This window comes from Denticeps clupeoides, chromosome 17, assembly GCF_900700375.1.
Source record: "Denticeps clupeoides chromosome 17, fDenClu1.1, whole genome shotgun sequence".
Taxonomy (NCBI): domain Eukaryota; kingdom Metazoa; phylum Chordata; class Actinopteri; order Clupeiformes; family Denticipitidae; genus Denticeps; species Denticeps clupeoides.
The window spans coordinates 2,243,110-2,266,078 of NC_041723.1; the positions used below are offsets into that span (position 1 = coordinate 2,243,110).

The 22,969-nt window shown below is 45.9% G+C and overlaps 2 protein-coding genes across 2 annotated transcripts in view; both read right to left on the bottom strand.

The window, feature by feature from the left end:
- The window catches only part of LOC114766810 (protein brambleberry-like), a 480,412-nt gene that overhangs the window by 50,857 nt on the left and 406,586 nt on the right, over positions 1-22,969 (bottom strand). The window lies entirely within an intron of this gene.
- swap70b (switching B cell complex subunit SWAP70b) lies at positions 6,621-22,263 on the bottom strand. Its single transcript, XM_028958065.1, has 12 exons — positions 22,106-22,263; positions 21,518-21,658; positions 14,639-14,812; positions 14,190-14,417; positions 12,128-12,274; positions 11,715-11,823; positions 11,383-11,564; positions 9,693-9,800; positions 9,354-9,520; positions 7,662-7,860; positions 7,348-7,444; positions 6,621-7,249 (listed from the first exon to the last, which is right to left on the bottom strand). The coding sequence occupies exons 1-12, from the start codon at positions 22,199-22,201 to the stop codon at positions 7,131-7,133; spliced, it is 1,767 nt and encodes a 588-aa protein (XP_028813898.1). The 5' UTR covers positions 22,202-22,263; the 3' UTR covers positions 6,621-7,130.

The window sequence follows — 22,969 nt, forward strand, 5'->3', positions numbered from 1 at the left end:
CTCTGGATAAGGGCGTCTGGTAAATGCCGTAAATGTGGACAGCACCCCACCTCAAGGACAGGCTCTCATGCCTGAGCATTTAAAATGCATTTTACATGTTGCCTGTTCACCGTCACGTATTATTTCTTCATGGAATCGATGTCTTGCTGTGAATAGCTCGCATTCCTAATTTTCCCAGGAGCGCTAATTACGTAAGGGTTCATTTTGTGAATGATGAAGTCAGGGTTTGGTCAGAATCGGGATCGTACCAACACCAGCAGATGTTCCGGAATTGTTGGGGGGTCGGCGGCACGCCAGGCTTTCCGCTGCACATTAAAACTTCAAGCGTTGATGGACGTCCAGACATTGTTAAGTGTCCAAATACTTGGTCAGTGAGTGAATCATACGTGGACATTAATGAGATTTGCAATGTCAGCCTTATGTCTGTGTTGTAAACAGCCAACAGAGCAAGGTCGTCGTGAGGTCATCTGTCAGACGCAGACTGCATGTGCGTGCTGGACTGGTTATCGACATCGAAAACATAAAAAAACCACGGATGTACGTGTGTGCGCCTCTTTAGTGGGAACCAGTTGACGTGGACGTGAATGCTTGGTGGGACTGTTGGCACGGGCGAAGGAGAGCTTCGGTGCACCGTCAGGCCAGACAATAGGAAACCTCAGGACAGTGTCGGGTGGAACCCCGCAGCGGGGAGGAACGGGACCGAACCGGGGTAAATGGTCGTAAGTTAATCGGCGCAGACAGGCCAGCGTCTGTCCCGGGCCCGTGGTTTCTCCGCTCCGCCGCGAGGGGGGCCACCCGGAGACTCGTGCGGCACTCGAGCCGGCGGTATTGCATGAATAATTTGCCGTTTGTATGAGGTGAAACGGTGAACCCTCCAGTGTTCTCTGTTCTTTGCATTGATTAGTCTGAAGTGGCCTGAGCAGATTTTTGGTGTTTGTCCGGGACATGCCGGGACCGGTCCATACCGAGCCAGTCTTCTGCAGCTAAAGCGAATAACAACAACAACGTTTATTTCTTATGTAGTCTCAATGGGCTTTGACAGGCCCAACAGTTGACACCCCACACTTGACCCTTCTGCACACAAGGAAAAACTCCACACAAACAAAACTCTAAGAGAGAGAAGAAAAGAAAGGAAGAAACGTTGGGAAGGAGTGACAGAGAGGGACGTCCTTCCAGGGTAGAGTGAACCTGCAGTGGCTGTCAGTGCAGGGTTTGTGATGGTTTGTCCAATAAGAGAAAAAGTCCTACAGTTGTAGGGTTGGAGAAGTCCAGAGTGTAGTCCAGTGTCATGGTGCACATTACGTGTCCATTATGATGCTACTGGTCCATTTGACGATCCCTGAAGCTGTAGTTGTTACGGTGGTGGTATCTTTGGTGACCCTCTGGCTCGTTTCATGCAGAGTCATCGTTTAGCGGTTTTCAGGAACCAGGGACCAGGCCGTGGAAAAGGATACCGCGGTACCAATTTGACTCGGAAGGCAGAACCCGGGAGTGTTTACAGGTGTTTACGCCGTTGTTTCTCCTCTCTGTATCGTTTCCTACCAGGCAACAGTGCAGCAATAATCCATCGCACATGTTCCAGCCGCTGGGCCGGGGATCTTGGAGCCCGGGTTCCCGGCCCAGCGGGACGGATCTGTCTCCGACGGCTCATAAAATCCAGCTGAAAATAGCGGATTGCTCCACGGGCCTCGGCCTGTCCGTCAGGGATGTGCCAGCAGCCCGGTATGCGAACGCTTCCCCGTCGGTCCCCCGCCTCGGCCCATGCCAGGGGTCAGGACCTGGCAGACCGTCCCACCCCCCCTTCATGGTCCGCCTGTGGTGCAACAGTGATGTATCCCCTCTAAAAATGCATGCGAGGAGTCTCTGTCCCTGCCACAACTGTATAACGGATCATTAGAAAAGAATTGTTTTCGCTTGTCGTCTGAACGGAGAGGGGCGGGGGATCAGATTTTGCTAATTATGACCTCATTCTGCACAAAAAAAAAAAAAAAAAAAAAAAGCATATTAAAACCGCTTCGAGGCGTGCAATACAAAGCACACGAACGAAAGTTTGCGGTTTTCGGTTTTAATGAGCTGATTTCGTTTGTTACGAGAGGCGCGGGGGGCAAAGGTCAGCGTTGAGGGTGAAGCGGCGGAGCGCGGCCTGGCGTCTGGAGCCGCAAGTTCAACGTTTGGCTCCGCACGCAGATGCTGATGGGGAGATACTGGGGCCGAATGCTCGATAAGGTCTGTTTTGGAAAGTAAAAATTAAATGCTTGTTACGTCCGTCCTTGATAAAATCCAAGCGGCTCGGGAATTGCACGCGTTATGGGACGAATTTTGGGGCAGTGGTGGTCTAGCGGTTAATTAAGCGGCCCCCGTAATCAGAATGTAGCCGGTTCGAATCCCGAGCTGCCAAGGTGCCACTGAGCAAAGCACCGTCCCCACACACTGCTCCCCGGGCGCCTGTCATGGCCGCCCACCGCTCACTCAGGGCGATGGGTTAAATGCAGAGGACAAATTTCAGCGTGTGAACCGTGTGCTGTGCTGCTGTGCATCACATGTGACAAACGCTTCACTTTCACTTTAAAATGGTCTGTTGAGATTACACCGGCCCTCGACCTTTTTTTTTACTCTTTCAGCATGTTCTCTTCCTCTTGTTTCTTCAGACATTCGCGCTATTTTCAGCGTCTGCGGCGAACCAACAAAGGACGCAGTCAAACAATGCGCAGGATCCGGTCCAAAAGGGCCATGCCGGCCGGGAGAGTCATAAAGGGACGCAGATTCCCTGAGTTGGCCATGGAGCGCGGTGGTCCACGGGGGGGAGGGTGACTTTTTAAAAAAAAAAACATTTTTTAGCTCAGGCACTTATGTTTCGTATTTGCTCATTTCCGCACATTCCGCGGCGCTAACGAAGGAGGACAAGCGCGGGGATGAGGACAGGTCACTCCCGATAAACGCCTTCTTCCTTATCAGATGGTCCGGCACGCTGCGCTGCAGGTCCCGAGGGCCGCTTCATACAGTAAGAGGGAAAGAATGAGCGATGCAGAGAGACGGGAGGGAGAGAAAGAACCAGAACCAGGGAAGAAAGGATGGCACCGAACCTCGCCAAGGTTCACGTCTGCAGATCGGCGCACCTTTCACCCATCGTAACAACGATGGCACCAATGAGCACACAGCATTAAACACGCCCCTGCGCGCTGGAACAGATCAAGGCCTAGAACTCTCTCAACGTGTCCTAGGTGCTTGAACCCCACTTCATGGGACAGTGGTGGCCAAGCGGTTAAGGAAGGGGCCACGTAATCAGAAGAAAGAAGAAGAAAGTGAAGTGATTGTCACATGTGATACACAGCAGCACAGCACACGGTGCACACAGTGAAATGTGTCCTCTGCATTTAACCCATCACCCTGAGTGAGCAGTGGGCAGCCATGACAGGCGCCCGGGGAGCAGTGTGTGGGGACGGTGCTTTTGCTCAGTGGCACCTCAGTGGCACTTTGGCGGATCGGGATTCAAACCAGCAACCTTCTGATTACGGGGTCACTGAGGTGCCACTGAGCAAAGCGCCGTCCCCACACACTGCTCCCCGGGCGCCTGTCATGGCTGCCCACTGGTCACCAAGGGTGATGGTTAAATGCAGAGGACACATTTCACCATGTGCACCGTGTGCTGTGCTGTGGTGTGTCACATGTGACTACTAATCACTTTCCACTACCATCGTGTCCCTGATCAAGGCCCCAAGTGTGGGACTGTCCCTGTCACTACTGATTGTATGAAGGGTCCCATCAGTTTTTTGCTCGGGTCACATGCATGGTTCTGTGTCTTTCGGGCAGCACTAACCGCCACATACCAGAAACGCCGCAGAAAGTCCCGTGCTGATGTTCTGACCCAGTTTTCCGGCGTCACAGTCTGTTCTTTGTCACTAAACCCCTGATCCTCATACTTTCCCCGCGTCAGCTCACCGTTCGCTCCCTAATATATCTACGAGTGCATAATCCACGTTCCACGTCCTGCACCTGTCAGTCAGTTTAATGTCGCGGCCGATCCGCGCGCTGACCCGGACTCTCCAGCTGTAAGGAGTCCCCGGGGTACCGTGAGTGCACCAGTCATCAATAAGCTGACCCCAGTCCAGCGCTCATGGCCAACTGTAAAAATGTCTTTTGTTCGGAATAATGACTAACAGGGCACGTAACTTTCAAACTGGCACTTGAACATACTCGGCGGACGTTCCGTCCTGTCAGGCGGCGTTATCCGGGCCAGAGAGGATGAGATGTTCTCTTTAGGACGCGCGCAGCGCGACTGTCACCGGCCCATTTCGGGGCCGCCACATTTCCTTTTTCTCATTAGGGTAAAAGCTGGCCCCCGAGCCCCATCGCTCAGGTGCGATCTTCTGGGTTCCGCGCCATGAACGGCAACACCTAAAAACCTCGACATGTGGCCCCCCCAGCAGACCCCTCGCAAACATCTCCAGCCCCCTCTCTCTCTCTCTCTCTCTCTCCTTTTCTTTTTCACTCCTCTACAGTAAACCGTGAGGGGCCGCAGGGCGGCCGGCCGGATAGATTCCAGATCAGGAATTTAATGCATTTCTGTTTCGCATCACCTCTCAGGAATGCCGCGCTGGTGCTAAAGGGCCCCGAGCCGGAGCTGATTAATTCAAGGAAGCTTAAAAGAGGCATGATAGGACGCAGGCTCTGCTGGGGGGAGGCGCAGGGCCGGCGTGGCGGCCGTCCGTCTTGTTGCGTAAAGCCGCTGTTGGTTCAGCTGTTCGCGCCGCATCTGGGCCGCACATTTGTCCGGAGCTTGCTCCTTCCTCCGCTCCTCTCATTCTGCGCCGTCACCGTGCGTGTGCACGACGGGGAAAGAATTCATTATTATATTTATATATATATTTTTTTTTTTGGTTTGGGGAATAAATAGTTGTTGTTTGAGGGTCACCGAGAAGAAACTCTTTGAACCGGCGTTCTTAAAATCCAATGTGTTTCAGATTGAGGAACGGACACGCAGCCGACCAGAAAAGTGCTGAATTAATCTCAATTGAGATTAAACGGCCGATTGGGAACACTGTGTTCATTCATTTTTGTGGAGAGTTGGGCTGATATTCAAATGGAGGTTCCTGATAACAGGTGATGAACTCCTGCACAAATCAGTATATTTTTTCAGTGTTTCATATCGATATTATTTTAATTTTTTTTCAGCATGGGAAATAAATATCGAATCCATCATGATCTCTGCTGCGCTGCCATCCACAAAGCACGGCCGATTAAAAATTTAATAAAAAAAAATATTTTACTTAAAATAGAGATACCCACGGTTAAAAGTAAAAGTCCACATGAGTAAAAAAGCTGCTTTTGACTTCGGACGAGCTTGAGCATGAAAGGCATGAATTTACAATTCTCCCGAGATTGAAATATTATAGTAAAGTTCGTTAAATTTAATTTCCTTTTTTCATTTGAACATTTTGTAAGTGGCAGTTCCCCGGGCCTTGTTCTGACCTGAGATCAGGCTCCCCACATCCAAACTCCACAACCATATGGCCCTCGGGGAGCGTCCCCTAACCTAGATCTACTTTAGATGGCAATCTGTGTTGAATCAGGCCCAGCGCAGCACGTCATCCAACAAACAAGGATATTACTGTTATTATTGTTATTATTGGTGGAATGTGTGTGCAGTGCAGTGAAGTCATGGAAAATGGCCACTGATCCAGACCAGACATATTTACTCATCACACCTACACACTGTGGCCTTCCTCCACCGAGACACATTATGAACGTGTGTTTGGATGCTCGCACGGAAAAACCAGCCCAGTATCAACAGACGGTGTATATTTTCGTGGCGGATCTCTTGCACGTATACGCCATTCTTCATTATAAAGCCCAATAAACATTAAACGGGGATAATTTGACTCTTATCGCTGGCAATATTGGCTCCAGTCTTCTCAGAGATATTCGATCGTTGACACATTTTTTTTGTTTGCTTAGATTGCAGTGCTAAATTTGGGGTGTTGTTGATGAGATTAAAATGACACGTGTTTTCGGTCGCTGAGACAAGGACGCATCGTTTACGGAAACTATGAGTCTTTCCGGGCCAGGTCAGCAGGCGGCCACACCGCTGAAGGACGCGCGGCGGTAACCAAGACTACACACTCTTCATCACCCCTTAACCCATAAGATGCCACATGCTCGTTTTGTGGGGCAGTGGTGGCCTGGCGGTTAAGGAAGCGGCCCCGTAATCAGAACGTTGCCGGTTCGAACCCCAATCCGCCAAGCAAAGCACCGTCCCCACACACTGCTCCCCGGGCGCCTGTCATGGCCGCCCACTGCTCACCAAGGGTTATTGGTTAAATGCAGAGGACACATTTCTCTGTGTGCACCGTGTGCTGTGCTGCTGTGAATCGCAAGTGACAATCACTTCACTTTACTATTACCACGCGCTCCCAGGTCCCTTCGATACGGCCATCTACCCCGGAGCTATTTTGCAGATAATATTCTGGCCTTCAGCCATCAGGATACAGCAGTTTGCAAGGACGCTCCAACCACCTGATCCACATCAGTGGTGCATCTCAGAACTGAGTTCCCTCATTCTTTTGGCGACCCCTGCTGGAGTCACCATCAATTTAACATACTTCACAGAAAGACACATGGCGAAAGGTTCTTTTGAACTTTTATTGCTAATAGTATAAACGGCAGTGCTTTTTTCGCTACTGTGCTGTGTCTTGCGAAGCATGAATAATGCCAACACCACCTTGGTTAGTTTGATCCAAGAATAAAATTGAGGAAATGCTGCCCTGGACTGGATGAAAACCTAAAGAGGCGGGAGATGGGCTTTGTTGAAAAGTCTGTGTGGTCTCAGCTGTTTTATTCTGTATCGGTCTTATCCATTATGCAAAAAAAAACAAAAAAACATCCTATTTAGAATCTCCAGGAGGGTTTCATTAATTATATATAAAATGCCCATTTAATCCACATTTTTCTCTCATTGGATATTGTTTAAATGGGTTAGAGGATTAAATAAGTTTAGATTTCTACAAGAAATAAAATAAAAAATAAAAACACGCACATACCTAACCAGCACATAACAAGAAGAAATCATTGTGTCAATAAAAATCAACACTGAAAAACACTTTTATACAGTGGAATGATACGGTGGCTGTGGTCTACTGGCTGTGGGCAGGCCTGTTCTTCTTATCCTGCCAGTCCTTCTCCCTCAAGGTCAGCTCCGCCTCAGTGAAGGCCGCCGGGCCCCAGTTTGTTATTTTCTGCGGAGCCTTTGACCCTGATCGAACACACAAAAACACACGCTTTATCTCCATATTGAAAACAGCGACAACATTGTCGAAGGAGTTTACGCTAATGAGAAGTGTGCATTAATACCGGGCTGAATGAGCCGGATGAGTCCCTCATGATGAGCCACTTTGTCCTTCCAGCTCTTGGTGTTGTTGGTGGCGTCCTGCAGTTTCTTCATCACTTCCTGTGAGGTGACGCCATTACAGCTCGTGAATTGGTCAATACCACAAAAACAGAAACTGTGGCGTTTATATTGAATTTGAAATCTGTGCCACTTCTTCAGAATTCGAGGTCCATTTCGGCTTCAAATAATTTTAGAGCCCGGTTCAGAAACTGACCACTGAGTGCGATTGGCGGAACGAATTCCACTAGGCGTCAGCACAGAGACATCAATCTCTAACCTGGTATTGCTCTAGTGCCCCCTGTCTCTCGTTCTCCAGCTGTTCCAGCTGCTGCATGGCGGCCTGGAGGGCGCTTTCTTTGGCCAGGCGCTCGCGCTCCAGCTCCTGCTTCTCCGCCTCCGTCTGCGAGATCGCCCTCTGCTGGTGCAGGTGAATCTGCTCCAGTTCAGCCCTCTTAGCCGCCTCTTCCTCTAAGAGCCTGCATGTGCACACACACGCACACGCACAACACACACACACACACGCACGCACATAATTAGTTTTAGGTCAGCAATGTGAAGCTGTCCAGGTACATTTCACACCAGCGATGAGCTGAACAGAAAAATGAAGACAGACAGGCGGTGGCCTCTGAACCGGGTTCATGGAAAAGCCCCGAGGCACTGTCGTCGTAAAGCTGAACGAGGGCCGGCTTGCTTGTCTAATATATCTATACCTATTATTTTGAAATAAATGTGACAAAAAGGTGGATCGTAGAAACAATCACACACTTCTATTTTATACTTCCTTATTTATAAGGAAGAGAGATTTTTCTTAGATATCTCCCCGCACCAGGGACTGCACCGTATCTTGATACAATGACAATAAAGATATTCCGACTCTGACTCCCTGAGACACGTCCCATTAAAACCACATAGACCAGTACACATGAAGATATCAGGCCTGTTTAGGGGCCGTATGTATGTCAGAGTAAAGTGTTGAGACACAATTAGAAAGCAGACAGGAAGCAGCAGAGAGGGTGGGACGGTGGAACGAAGCCTACGGAAGTGTTTCTCACAGAAAACATGAGCTCACTGGAATTTCATTGGCATGAGGAAGTCAAACCATAGGAGGACTGTCCCCCTGTCACACTCCAATAGTCTGTCATGCCATGTATGGTGTGTGTATATGGTGCAAGTACATCATTAGAACACTAAAACATAAAAACTAAAACTTCTCATACCATTGTTGAAGCCAGAGTTACAATGTTACATTCAATGTTACATTTACATTTATAGAACTTACCAGACGCCCTTATAAAGAGCACCTAGCAATCAGTAGTGACAGGGACAGTCCCCCTGAGACACTCAGGGTTAAGTGTCTTGCTCAGGGACACAATGGAAGTAAGTTTGGTTCGAACCTGTGACATTGTTGGTTCATAGGCAAGTGTCTTACCGACTTTGAGAATACATCTGATGCAATGTAAAAAAAAAGCAAAAAAAAAAACATAATATATTAGACATCCCATCAGTGACCACCTACAAGGGCAAGCTTATGCTTCAAATGTGGATGCCGGCCAATAAGAAATATGTATGTCTTGAAAACGTGTTTTTATATTTATTCTAAAAGCATTTGGAACAATGAATACATGTTAAATACATCAAAAGAATACATAACTAAATACATGGATTCAGTGTTTAGCCATAACTACTTTTTCCAAACCTGGTTGTCAGTTATTGCACCACTAGAGAAACAGTTCCGGTTTTGGTTCGTAAAACCAGTTAAGTTGATACCAGACAACAGTCAGAAACTGGTTTCTGAATGGTCTTGGCACCAAAGGAAGTAGCTGTTAACGTGTAGATTCACCTGCAGGCCTTTGTGATGGTAATTAAAACAAGTCGCAAAAATTTGGTCCTGTTCTTACATCGACAGTCAAGTTTGGTGGAACGAGCTCTGAGCATGTGAGTGTGTGTGTGTGAGTGTGTGTGCCCCCACCGAGCCTGCAGTTTGCGGACAGTCTCTTCGTCCTGCCTCGCCTGCTTCTCCTCCTCCAGTGCCTCCTGCAGGCGGTGGTACATGTCCTCCAACTCTCGCACCCTCTGCAGATACTGCTCCAGCTCACTGGACTTCTGAGCCACCTGCTCCTCCATCTGCTGCCGGACCTGTAACACACACACACACACACACACACACAGGCAAATCACTTTCACATTCTCTCACACAGGAACCACATTGTGAAGCAGACTGTAAACGTGTAAAACGAGGTTTCTAACAATATCAGCGGGAAGCAGAAGTGAGACAAACGGGTTCACCGTGAACTCCACAGACTCGTACCATCTTCTCTTTCTCCAGGTCGATGCGGTAGCGGCCCTCCAGCTCGCTCTGGGTCTGCAGACGCTTGCGCTCCTCCTCGGCAGCGGAGGCAGCTGCCTCCTCCAGTTTCTGCACAGAGAAATGCACTCATCCATGCAATAACAGGAGACACTCCAGGGGACTCAAAAGAACGTTAAAATGAATGCTGCGTGATTTGCTGCCGAAGCTCTTACACGCCTGATTTATGATATGTGTGTGTGTGCGTGTGTGTCACACGGAGGACTGAAACTCATTGTTGACAGCTATTGGAGGTGGGGGGTTCCTTCAGTGGTCGTTTCTTCCTAACAATGCAGGTGAAGGTTCAGAAGATGCTGAATACACAAAACCTCTAACCTGAAGTACTGGACGGTGGGGGTCACACTTGAAACTCTTGTAAGGTCACTCTGAAGCGCCCCAGGTGACCCCTGGTGAAAAGGCAGGTATTGTTTGCGGGTGTAACCTTTGTGGGCAGGGGTCCTCAGGGTCTCTCTCTGGGTGTTTATTGTCTGGATTGGATGCAGGGTGGATGGGGGGTTCGAGTGACAGGCACTAGCGCATCAATGGCAGATTGTTCCCCATTCAGACTCTGGTGGAAGCTTAGCGTGAATCACACAAAGGAAACTTGTTAAAGGGACAGACTCGGCGGTCACATGACCGTTTGTAAGTAGTCATGGGGTTTGTTACTTGTCTTGTTGTCTTGTTACACAGGGCAATCAACGCGGCCTTTTATAGAAGGACAATCTGACAAATGTCCTGTCGCCGAATCGGCCGCCCAAGACTCCCGCTCCGCCGAGAACAATGGAGCTTTATCTGCAAGGCGTGAGATATCGTCCGCGCTTCCTATTCATTCGCTCACTCCTACGCCTCCACCGCACAAGGCGAGTCCGGATTCCTCTACGGTAACATTCACCTCCGCCGGACTTCGCTATAAGCCCTGCGTCGGTAGCTGTGGCCACAGGACAAGGGATCAGGCTTTCATAATTACGGCTGAAGTGTATTAACGGGCTCAGGAACGAGGATTAAAGGAGATGAATGGGAGTTACAGAGCAGAAAGGTTAAGTGAGAATAGCTAATGGCATGAATAGCTAATGAGGCCGATTGACTTCTGTTACTGGTGTGTGTGTGTGTGTGTGTGTGTCGTTAGCACCTATAACACACCAGGAGTAAAAGGCCGCAAGTCTTTTTTATCTGTAAGCATTTTATCATGTTTTTCTAGTTGGCCCACTGGAATGGAAGAAGATACCGTATCAGCGATGTTTACTGGTCACCCAAGGCCAAATATGGCAGACGTGCAAAACAACTCGGAGAGCAACGTTGCTCTGCTTCACAGTCACCTAACACAGTGACCTCCGGTCAGAACGATGGTAGAATTGACATGCCGAGTCACCGTGGCCTGATGATTGAGGGTGCTGAGGGTGTGCAGATGCGCAAGGTCTGCAATAATTGTAATGGCCTTCTGCTTTTTGCATCTGTCTTGATTTTGTGGCCAAAAATGGCGCATCTATGCAAATCATCGTTTTTTTGTTTTTTTTTTCTCCATAAAGGGCGGAGCCTTGGTGGATGACCACTATAATAAAAACAGGCATCAGTGATTGATGGACCTCAGTGGCACCTTGGTGGTTCGGGATTTGATCAGGCCTCCACTGCCCTGAAGTGCGGGTGACATCCTTACCCTCCTCATGGCCTCCAGCTCTCTCTGCTTGTTCTCGTTGGCCGTTTGCAGCTCCCTCATTCGCAGCTCCAGCTCCTCCTGCTCGGCCTGCTGCCGCTGCCGCTGCTCCTTCCTCTTCAGGCGAGCCTCGTGGTGCGGCGCCGGACGACCCAGCTTCAGCAGGGTGATGCACGTCTGTATGACTGCGGCAGAGGAGAGGAAATGTGTGGAACGTCCCATTGACAGCCACTAATCACCTCAGTGGCAGGAAGTGTCTGACCTGAATGGTTGATGTGACGTTCTCTAAATGTTGGTGTGATGTTAGCACCCTCACCACATGCTACCAGACACACCTTGAATCCACTCCTGCTTCTTCTTCTTGTCTGACGCGCTGATCTCAAAGCTTTTGTCAGAACATTTGACCAAAAAGAGGCACTTCTTCCCTTCCTTGTCTGGTAAAGACTGCAATAAACAAACAGGCTGGATTAAAATCTATAATAAAATAACAAAAACAACATAAACAGACTTCAGAATTTACAGGCTGTGTCATTATTAAATCTAAAATATTACTATTATCATTTTATTATTATTATTATCACCACAAAACCCTGTTTTGGAGAATATTTAATTAAGCAGGAAGGACACTTCATGTCAATCATCGTTTTTTCCATGCCGCCCATTTCATGAATCAATGTATTAAAATAATTGTTTTATAGAAATTTCTTGGGTAGCAGAATACTTGTGGGACTGGAACGGAAGCCCTGACCTCAACGCAGCAATTCCCGTCCAGCAGGATGTCCCCCTTCTTCTCGGTCAGGTCCTCGCTAACGTAGTAGGAGACGGAACTGGGCTGCAGCAGGAACCAGCGCTCTGTCCAGTTCTTCCGCTTATGGCCCTTCTTCATCATGTAACCCTGCAGGCGGAAACAGACGTGTCACAGAATGTCGATGTCTGAATCAGCACTGCTCTGAATTCGCTGATGTCAGCCAGAACTTGATCTGCTGCAAGGCCGACCGCATTTCCTTCGTCTGCTAATGAGACAGGGAAGCCACGGAGTCGTGACATTTCCTGACAGGGTCTGGATGGCGGTAATTGGATCCGATGGTCAGGGTCTCAGACAGGAGAGGATCTTAACAGTGATCTAAATAACGCAGCTGGCCTAAATCAGACACACACACACACACACACACACACACACACCTCCGCATCTAAATGCTTCTCATTCAGTACCAGCAACCATCAATGGGCATCATTCACACACCTCACCTCTCAGCAGCTATGCCGTGTACTTCAGCTACCCAAACTGCACCACTGTCCTGCAGGAGGTCACGCAGAGGTCACCCTTCTCTCGCAGTACATGTTGCACAATTGTGCCTCTTGAATTGCATCTCCTTTTTCTAGCTAGTGCCAAGCAGAACTTCCTGCACGTTTCAAATGGCCAAATCTCCAGTATGAATAAAACATTAAATAGCATTAGGGTTGGGATGTATTCGTATATGTATTGAGAATACAAAAGTAATGTATTCAGTCTGCATTAGGACCTAGTAACAGTATTTAGAATTTTGTGCTTTGTGTGGCACTGGAACAGCTTCTTACAGGAACAGTGTCATGAAAAAGTCCAAAAGGCAGAAGAAAGATTCAAGTCCACCCAAGCGATTTCTCAACACAATGGACCTTTAAGAGAGAATTTAATCTGGATTTTAGAAGTCTAGAGTGACTTGGACTATGCAATGATACAAGAACATAAGGACAATTCTCTATGTGATGCACGTTATCCCCGTAACTAGTGGTCAGAACTATGAACAAGTGTGACCTGTATGAAGTACCTGTTGTGCTTTACTACGAGCCATACAGGCCGTTTGAAAACTTGCCATGTGATGCGCGGGACACAGAAAGCTAGTCTCACTTGTAGAAAACAAACTTCCACAATACAATTCTTTGAACTCAGACAAAATTATTGTACCAAATATTTCAATGTATAATGGGTGTCAAAGTTGAGCAACACTTCAATAGAATAATGTAATACCAATATATTCAACTAAAATGACCAAGATGGTGTGATGCATGGGACGACAATGTCACTGGAAAGCAAAGTCATTGGTCTAAAACGTTTAACATATGATAGCCAGTACTAAGAGTTCAAATATGCCGCATTGTATGAATATTTTAATTAAGCCTGATTCACTACTATACAATGTTCATATATTAACCAAACTTTGAATGTGTGAATTATGATCATTTGCTTTGAATTTCATTGAAATTTCATGAATTTCATGAAATAAAATTTCATTATCTGTGTACCCATCTTAAATATTAGGGCAAATATTACACTTGTTTAGCCTTTTGGTTTTATTTTCCAGAGAATTGCCCACATGGAGAATATTTCCTTTTCCTGCCATGTTGGCAACACATTTCTTTGTTCTAGTCTGGTTTACCCTCTGAGGCATCGCTTTTTTATTTTTATTTTTTACACCCCAACAGACACATTTTTGCCTCCCCTCACACTTGACCTTTTGACCTTTACTCTCGTCATGCACGACCATTTAAAATCCCCCACTATGCTTCAGGCCTTATCCTGAATAGTCATTGTAATCTCTCCCATTAACCGCTCAATTAGGACAAATGAGTAGATGTATTGTGCTGAAATCTTCTGGACACATGCTGACCTCAGGTGCCACACACAAAGCACTTGTGTAAAACTGATTGTGTTCCAGACACCCTGTTGTTGTTGTCAGTGTAACCTCTGTTCTTTCTGAAGCCAACAGTTATACAGTCAAAATCCAAAAGGCAGCATCCAGTTCATAAGATCTCGACGTGGATGATCTCACCTGTTTCAGTACATCCATGATGAGCTCCTGGAAGACCTCGGTGATGCCCATGGCCACTGTCTGGCGGTCCATACCCTTGGTGAAGTGGCCCATGCCCACCAGGTCAATCAGCTCCCACGTGGTCAAGCACTGCTGCTTCCTGTTCAGCTGCAGCTTGTACTCCTCGAACCTCTCCTCAGTCCAGCTGCCCCCCATCGCATCAGTCAGCTTTCGCAGAAAATACTCGATCTGCAAGGGAGACCCGGTTCACTCAGAGTGGCAGAACAGCATTCTAGTCATCGCCTGCTTCTGTATTTGTACTATGAATTTCCTGCATCCATCCAATCCGTGAGCAGCTTGTGGCCGTTACCCTGCTGTTATGCAGGAAAATACTCAAATTAGTGTAACCACGGGCATGTTTTGGTAAATCACACCCATTAATATTCCAGTCGTATGTCAAGGTGTCTCACCTCTTCTGTCACGATTACTAAGGGGTACCGGTCCTCGCACAGGAAGTTAAAAATGCACCAGATTTTGAAGGCATCGTCGTCTGAGATGAGCAGGTGGTTTCTGTTGAGGTTCTTCCGGGCACACAGGGTCCAGCACATCCGGTTAAAATTCATCCGATCAAAATTATCCTGAACCTGAAAGCACAAACATGACCGCACTGAGAACGCGGCATGGAACGAGGCCCAGAACGAGCCGGAACATCCCGTTCATCGCGGCCTCGACTCCAGGAGAGAACGAAAGAATTCAAGGCACAAACACGACTGCTCTTCTCATCACCACGGCAACCGCTGGAAGCTTTCAGAGCAATCTCTGTGTTGGACAGTGGGACTCATGGGATTCCTGTTTTGCATGATGCCGAAAAACCAGTCGGGGCCACCGAACCTGCAGCAAGCTGATGGGGCTCGATAACGTCACTCCACGTCATATTTTATCGCAACCGGAGCCAAACATCCTGCTTAAGTGTCATACCACTAATAATAGTCATAATACTACTATACTACTATGTAATAATTATAATAATAATTATAATAACACTATACTACTAATAACAGGTCTCTTAATAAGAGCGTCTCAAGAGACTCCAGGTAAAGAGAGCAATGTTCAGAGCAACCTTAAATGTAGTATTTATTACCATCGCATGAGTGTCATTAATTAAGCAAGTATGTTGTATACATCATTCATAACAAAAACATGAGCCAGTAAACAGGATATGTAATTAAGAACCATAACACGAGCCAGTAAACAGTATACATAATTAATAACCATAACACGAGCCAGTAAACAGTATACGTAATGTATAACAATAACACGAGCAAGTAAACAGTAACACGAGCCAGTAAACAGTTTACGTAATTTATAACCATAACACGGGCCAGTAAACAGTTTACGTAATTTATAACCATAACAACAAAAACAACAACATTTATTTCTTATATAGCCCAAAATCACATACAGTATGTCTCAATGGGCATAACACGAGCCTGTAAACAGTATACGTAATGTATAACCATAACACAAGCCTGTAAACAGTATACGTAATGTATAACCATAACACAAGCCTGTAAACAGTATACGTAATGTATAACCATAACACGAGCCAGTAAACAGTATACGTAATTTATGACCATAACACGAGCCAGTAAACAGGATATGTAATTAATAACCATAACACGAGCCAGTAAACAGTATACATAATTAATAACCATAACACGAGCCAGTAAACAGTATACGTAATTTATACCCATAACACGAGCCAGTAAACAGTTTACGTAATTTATAACCATAACACGGGCCAGTAAACAGTTTACGTAATTTATAACCATAACAACAACAACAACAACATTTATTTCTTATATAGCCCAAAATCACATACAGTATGTCTCAATGGGCATAACACGAGCCTGTAAACAGTATACGTAATTTATACCCATAACACGAGCCTGTAAACAGTATACGTAATGTATAACCATAACACAAGCCTGTAAACAGTATACGTAATGTATAACCATAACACGAGCCTGTAAACAGTATACGTAATGTATAACCATAACATGAACCAGTAAACAGGATAAGTAATGTATAACCATAACACGAACCAGTAAACAGGATACGTAATGTATAACCATAAACAGTAAACAGTATACGTAATGTATAACCATAACACAAGCCTGTAAACAGTATACATAATTAATAACCATAACACGAGCCAGTAAACAGTATACGTAATGTATAACAATAACACGAGCAAGTAAACAGTAACACGAGCCAGTAAACAGTTTACGTAATTTATAACCATAACACGGGCCAGTAAACAGTTTACGTAATTTATAACCATAACAACAAAAACAACAACATTTATTTCTTATATAGCCCAAAATCACATACAGTATGTCTCAATGGGCATAACACGAGCCTGTAAACAGTATACGTAATTTATACCCATAACACGAGCCTGTAAACAGTATACGTAATGTATAACCATAACACAAGCCTGTAAACAGTATACGTAATGTATAACCATAACACAAGCCTGTAAACAGTATACGTAATGTATAACCATAACACGAGCCAGTAAACAGTATACGTAATTTATGACCATAACACGAGCCAGTAAACAGGATATGTAATTAATAACCATAACACGAGCCAGTAAACAGTATACATAATTAATAACCATAACACGAGCCAGTAAACAGTATACGTAATGTATAACAATAACACGAGCAAGTAAACAGTAACACGAGCCAGTAAACAGTTTACGTAATTTATAACCATAACACGGGCCAGTAAACAGTTTACGTAATTTATAACCATAACAACAACAACAACAACATTTATTTCTTATATAGCCCAAAATCACATACAGTATGTCTCAATGGGCATAACACGAGCCTGTAAACAGTATACGTAATTTATACCCATAACACGAGCCTGTAAACAGTATACGTAATGTATAACCATAACACAAGCCTGTAAACAGTATACGTAATGTATAACCATAACACGAGCCTGTAAACAGTATACGTAATGTATAACCATAACATGAACCAGTAAACAGGATAAGTAATGTATAACCATAACACGAACCAGTAAACAGGATACGTAATGTATAACCATAAACAGTAAACAGTATACGTAATGTATAACCATAACACAAGCCTGTAAACAGTATAACACGAGCAAGTAAACAGTATACGTAATTAATAACCATAACATGAGCCAGTAAACAGTATACATAATGTATAACCATAACACAAGCCTGTAAACAGTATAACACGAGCAAGTAAACAGTATACGTAATTAATAACCATAACATGAGCCAGTAAACAGTATACGTATTGTATAACCATAACACAAACCAGTAAACAGTATACATAATTTATAAACATAACACGAGCAAGTAAACAGTATACGTAATGTATAACCATAACACGAGCCAGTAAACAGTATAAGTAATGTATAACCATAACACAAGCCTGTAAACAGTATACGTAATTAATAACCATAACACAAGCCAATAAACAGTATAAGTAATGTATAACCATAACACAAGCCTGTAAACAGTATAGGTAATTAATAACCATAACACGAGCCAGTAAACAGTATACGTAATTTATAACCATAACACGAGCCAGTAAACAGTATACGTAATTTATAACCATAACACGAGCCAGTAAACAGTATACGTAATTAATAACCATAATGTAAGGATGGACATCACGGGAGCATGCCTTTTGTGTTGCAAAACAGCTGTCTGCAGGGGGAGGTGTGTCATTCCTGTGTGGATGGTTGTGCGTGAAGATTCAGCACCTCTGTTTTACATGCCTTTTGTCTGACGGCAACGTGTGAAGTGTCAGCTGTCAGGACCGCCCACCCTCTTTGTCTTCCCCAAATGGGAGGCACCGGGGGCGTGACATCAGAAACAACAGGTTCTGATTGGTCAGTGACAACTTCCTGTAGGCCAGGGGTATAAAGGTCTGCTCACATGTGGAAAAGGGACTCTGAGCTTTCTTGCTCAGGGGGTTTTCCATCGGAAGCCGGAAGGCTTCTGAGTCTTTCTCTCCCCCTCTTTTTCTCTTCTCCCTCTTTACTCTTTCTTCTCATTTTTATTTTCTCTGTAACCTTGGTACCTTTTCACATTCAATATTCACATGTAACTACAATAATTATTTACCGGTGTTAATAAATTAGAAACTGTTCATTTTTAACCTCTATTGTGCCATGCCTCTTTCTGCCAGGTAACATCAAATTGGAGTGGTTGAATACAGTGCTTTGTGTGGAGGGAGAAAAAGTTTTTCTACACACTCTATTCTCTTCTCCCACACCACATGGTCTTTTTTACAATAACACGAGCCAATAAACAGTATACGTAATTTATAACATAACACGGGCCAGTAAACAGTATACGTAATTTATAACCATAACAACAACAACATTTATTTCTTATATAGCCCAAAATCACATACAGTTTGTCTCAATGGGCATAACACGAACCAGTAAACAGGATACGTAATGTATAACCATAACACGAGCCAGTAAACAGTAACACGAGCCAGTAAACAGTATACGTAATTTATGACCATAACAAGAGCAAGTAAACAGTATACGTAATTAATAACCATAACACGAGCCAGTAAACAGTATACGTAATTAATAACCATAACACGAGCAAGTAAACAGTATACGTAATTTATAACATAACACGGGCCAGTAAACAGTATACGTAATTTATAACCATAACAACAACAACATTTATTTCTTATATAGCCCAAAATCACATACAGTTTGTCTCAATGGGCATAACACGAACCAGTAAACAGGATACGTAATGTATAACCATAACACGAGCCAGTAAACAGTAACACGAGCCAGTAAACAGTATACGTAATTTATGACCATAACACGAGCAAGTAAACAGTATACGTAATTAATAACCATAACACGAGCCAGTAAACAGTATACGTAATTTATAACCATAACACGAGCAAGTAAACAGTATACGTAATTAATAACCATAACACGAGCAAGTAAACAGTATACGTAATTTATAACCATAACACGAGCAAGTAAACAGTATACGTAATTAATAACCATAACACGAGCCAGTAAACAGTATACGTAATTTATAACCATAACACGAGCAAGTAAACAGTATACGTAATTAATAACCATAACACGAGCCAGTAAACAGTATACGTAATTTATAACCATAACACGAGCAAGTAAACAGTATACGTAATTAATAACCATAACACGAGCCAGTAAACAGTATACGTAATTTATGACCATAACACGAGCCAGTAAACAGGATATGTAATTAATAACCATAACACGAGCCAGTAAACAGTATACATAATTAATAACCAGAACACGAGCCAGTAAACAGTATACGTAATGTATAACCATAACACGGACCAGTAAACAGGATATGTAATTAATAACCATAACACGAGCAAGTAAACAGTATACGTAATTAATAACCATAACATGAGCCAGTAAACAAGATATGTTATTAATAACCATAACACAAGCCAGTAAACAGTATACGTAATTAATAACCATAACATGAGCCAGTAAACAGTATACGGAATTTATAACCATAACTCAAGCCAGTAAACAGTATACGTAATGTATAACCATAACACGAGCCAGTAAACAGCATACGGAATTAATAACCATAACATGAGCCAGTAAACAGTATACATAATTTATGACCATAACACAAGTCAGAATATATTCATTACTGAACTGGTAACTCGGCCTGAGGGGGTTTTTATTGTTCTTTGCTTTTGTAATTGAACAACATTCCTGTACATTAGGAACAATGGCGTCGGAGTGGCCTGCTGTTATTTTTGGCATTTTAACAGTGAAGGGTGTAGGGCACCGGCCCGATCACTTACGATAACACCAGCGTCTTTCCTGACCTCCATTACTTTATTCAAGCAGCGTTGGCATGACAGCATAACTCAAAACGCGAGACGATGGTTCACAAATCCGGCACAATATTATCTACAGTCAACCAAGAGCGGATTCACAATGCAGAAATGTCCAACTTAAAATGTCCAAAAGTATCTTCATCTACATGTCCAGTAAATATCCTGGGTGTTTTTTGACGGCGCACACACATATCAGAAGCATCGCACCGCCACGTGCACAGACGTCCGTCGGCGGCCGACTGACACAAGCTTTACGAAGACGTAAAGAGCGCCTGAACTTCCCTCTCTGTGACAAAACCTCACGCGCCAGCCCATTCTCTCCATTCTACCAGTTCCCCATCTCCGCTGTGGCCCAACCACGAGCCCCGATGAAGTTAAAAAAGTCAACCTTCTACCCCGCACACACCACAGGACGAATATATAAACGTGACCTCGTTCATGCTGCCGAACGGTTTCGGACGAAATTATTACTAATATAAACGTGCGAGGCTGAGACGGAGTAAAACTATTCTGAACTGCGGGAGCGAGAAATGCGTCCTGACTGTAAACCGGCGCACACAGGCCTCGCAGTGAAAGAGGGGCCTTTTGGTGTCTCTCACACACACACACACACTCACACACACACACACTCACTCACACACACCTCCTGTGCCAGTCACTCTACAATGGGGGCCTTGTAAAGGCTGCGGTAACCAGTGGCTGAGGGAACACTTCGTTGCCATTCGGCAGAGCGTGGGGGGGGGGGGGGGGGCTTCGCCGGTCCGGGGCCGAGTTTCCTCCGCGTCCTCCCGGCAGGACGGTGAGAGCGTCCCATCCCGTCGGAGGTCACCGCGCCACTCGATAACGAAAACGACCTTTAACCTTTTTACACTCTTCTTCGTGTGTATAAAAACGTACATATAGAAAACATCGCAGGCGAGCGGTGCCAAGGCCCCGAAACCCCCGACGCAGGACCCTGCACACGCTGCTCCAGTTTTGTTGTTTTTTCTCTTTTGTGTCCCTTCCCACTTCAGCGGACTTCAGAGACCGACAATGCATTCCAGCCAGGGAGCGGACGGGGCCGAATACCGCGGCCCTCGTGACGGGTTAAATGCCGAGGAATAAAGGAACTGGAGCGTTCTCCATGCCGGGGATGAAGGGGAAGGGTGTCGGACGAGTGAGGGGCGCTGAGCGAGTAGCGGTAGGCGGGTGGGGTGGACCAGGCGTCACAAATCGGAGATGCGAGAGGCGGACACGGCCGTTACTTCCACTACCGGGTGTGGTGCGTTACGCAACGTCTCCCCTCGCATGTAGTTCCTCTTGCAAATATAGAGCACGCATTCGTGTAAGAAGACATTCGACCTTCCCAACCCTCGCTGGTGGACACGAAAAACGGACGCTCGGTCCAGGTGAAGAGCTGCTCACCTTGTCCAGAATGAACCTGTTCAGGTAGGGCATGTAGCCCTGGTTGGACACGGGTCCCTCGTCGTCGTCTTTGAAATGCTCCTCCAGGGCCACCGGGTCGTGGGGGATGTTCATCACCGTGCACAGGTTGTGGGACAGGACCTGGGGCGCGGAGGAGGACATGATGAAGCAGAGCACCACTGGAACAGTGAACCCTTATCCAGAGCGCCTTCCAACCAGTAGTGAGAGGGACCGAGTCCCCCCCGGGGACACTCAGGGTTCGAACCTGGGACTTTGTAGATAAGTGTGTAACCCTCTAAACTATTAAACACACATCACAGATGATGGAAGTAGCCTAGTGGGGTGACACACTCGCCTATGAACCAGAAGACCCAGGTTCAAACCCCTCTTACTACCATGGTGTCCCTGAACAAGACACTTAAACCTGAGTGTCCCCCGGAGGGGGGGGGGGACTGTCCCAGTAACTACTGATTGTAAGTCGCTCTGGATAAGGGCGTCGGGTAAATGCGGTGAATGTAAATGTTCTGCAAGTTAAAAACCCGCGTTAAAAAAAACGAAAAGAACCGGCGTTCCGTATTTACTCGTCACCTTGAGCTGAGACTTGGACACCTTGCCGCTCTTGTCGACGTCCAGCGCGGTGAACGCGTGCCATATCGCCTTCAGCAGCTCGTCCCGCAGCCCCATGTCGACGCGACCGACGCTCGGCGACGCTCGTCGCGGCTGCGCGCGCCCGCGGGGGACTGTCTGGCGGGCGCGAGCGCGGTCACGTGACGGCGAGTCGCTGCGCGGCCACCAGGAGACGGGACAGGAGCTCCGCGCAGCGGAGACAGCGAGGTGTCTACCATTCAACTGTCTAATACTAATATATATATTTCTTTTTCACACGTCGAGAAGTGGGCGTTTCCCAGTCACGCTGTCGCTTAAATAGACCTCACGGCGACACGGTGTCCTCCGATTTAACAATAAATCGCCCGTAGTGGGCAGCCTCGACGGGCACGTTGGCGGTTCGCGATTCGAACCCACGATTACCGGTCCGTTTCCTTGCCCACTGGGCCGCCACTGGTCCATTTTTCACTTTCTGCGACGGAGAATTTAGTTCCGTGGCGCACGTTAATGCAGACTCGAGCTAGTCACATATTAATATTGGACGATGACGTCACACCCCTCATATATATATATATATATGAATGACTGACGCAAAGGCATCTCCATCAGGTTAGAGCTCTGCCATGATTAACGTACACAGTTGCTTTATCCAGGGTGTTTGGTAGTGAAGTCGCCCCGGGATGTAAGTGACGAGATTTTATTGAGAAGAGAACATATTTACATGGTGGGATGAGCTTTATAAAAAAAAAAAAACAAAACAACAAAACAGAAAACCATGGAAATAAAGGAGTACCAAACTCAGCTTAGAACAGCATTTCACAGAGACCAGGGAGAACAGAGGATGAG

Excerpts from the sequence above, each read along its gene's own strand:
- swap70b (XM_028958065.1), bottom strand. The coding sequence starts at position 22,201 with ATGGGGCTGCGGGACGAGCTGCTGAAGGCGATATGGCACGCGTTCACC. Across the intron at positions 14,418-14,638 it reads TAGTAATCGTGACAGAAGAG|ATCGAGTATTTTCTGCGAAA; the intron begins GTGAGACACCTT and ends TCTCCCTTGCAG. Across the intron at positions 7,861-9,353 it reads GTCCGCAAACTGCAGGCTCG|GCTCTTAGAGGAAGAGGCGG; the intron begins GTGGGGGCACAC and ends GTGCACATGCAG.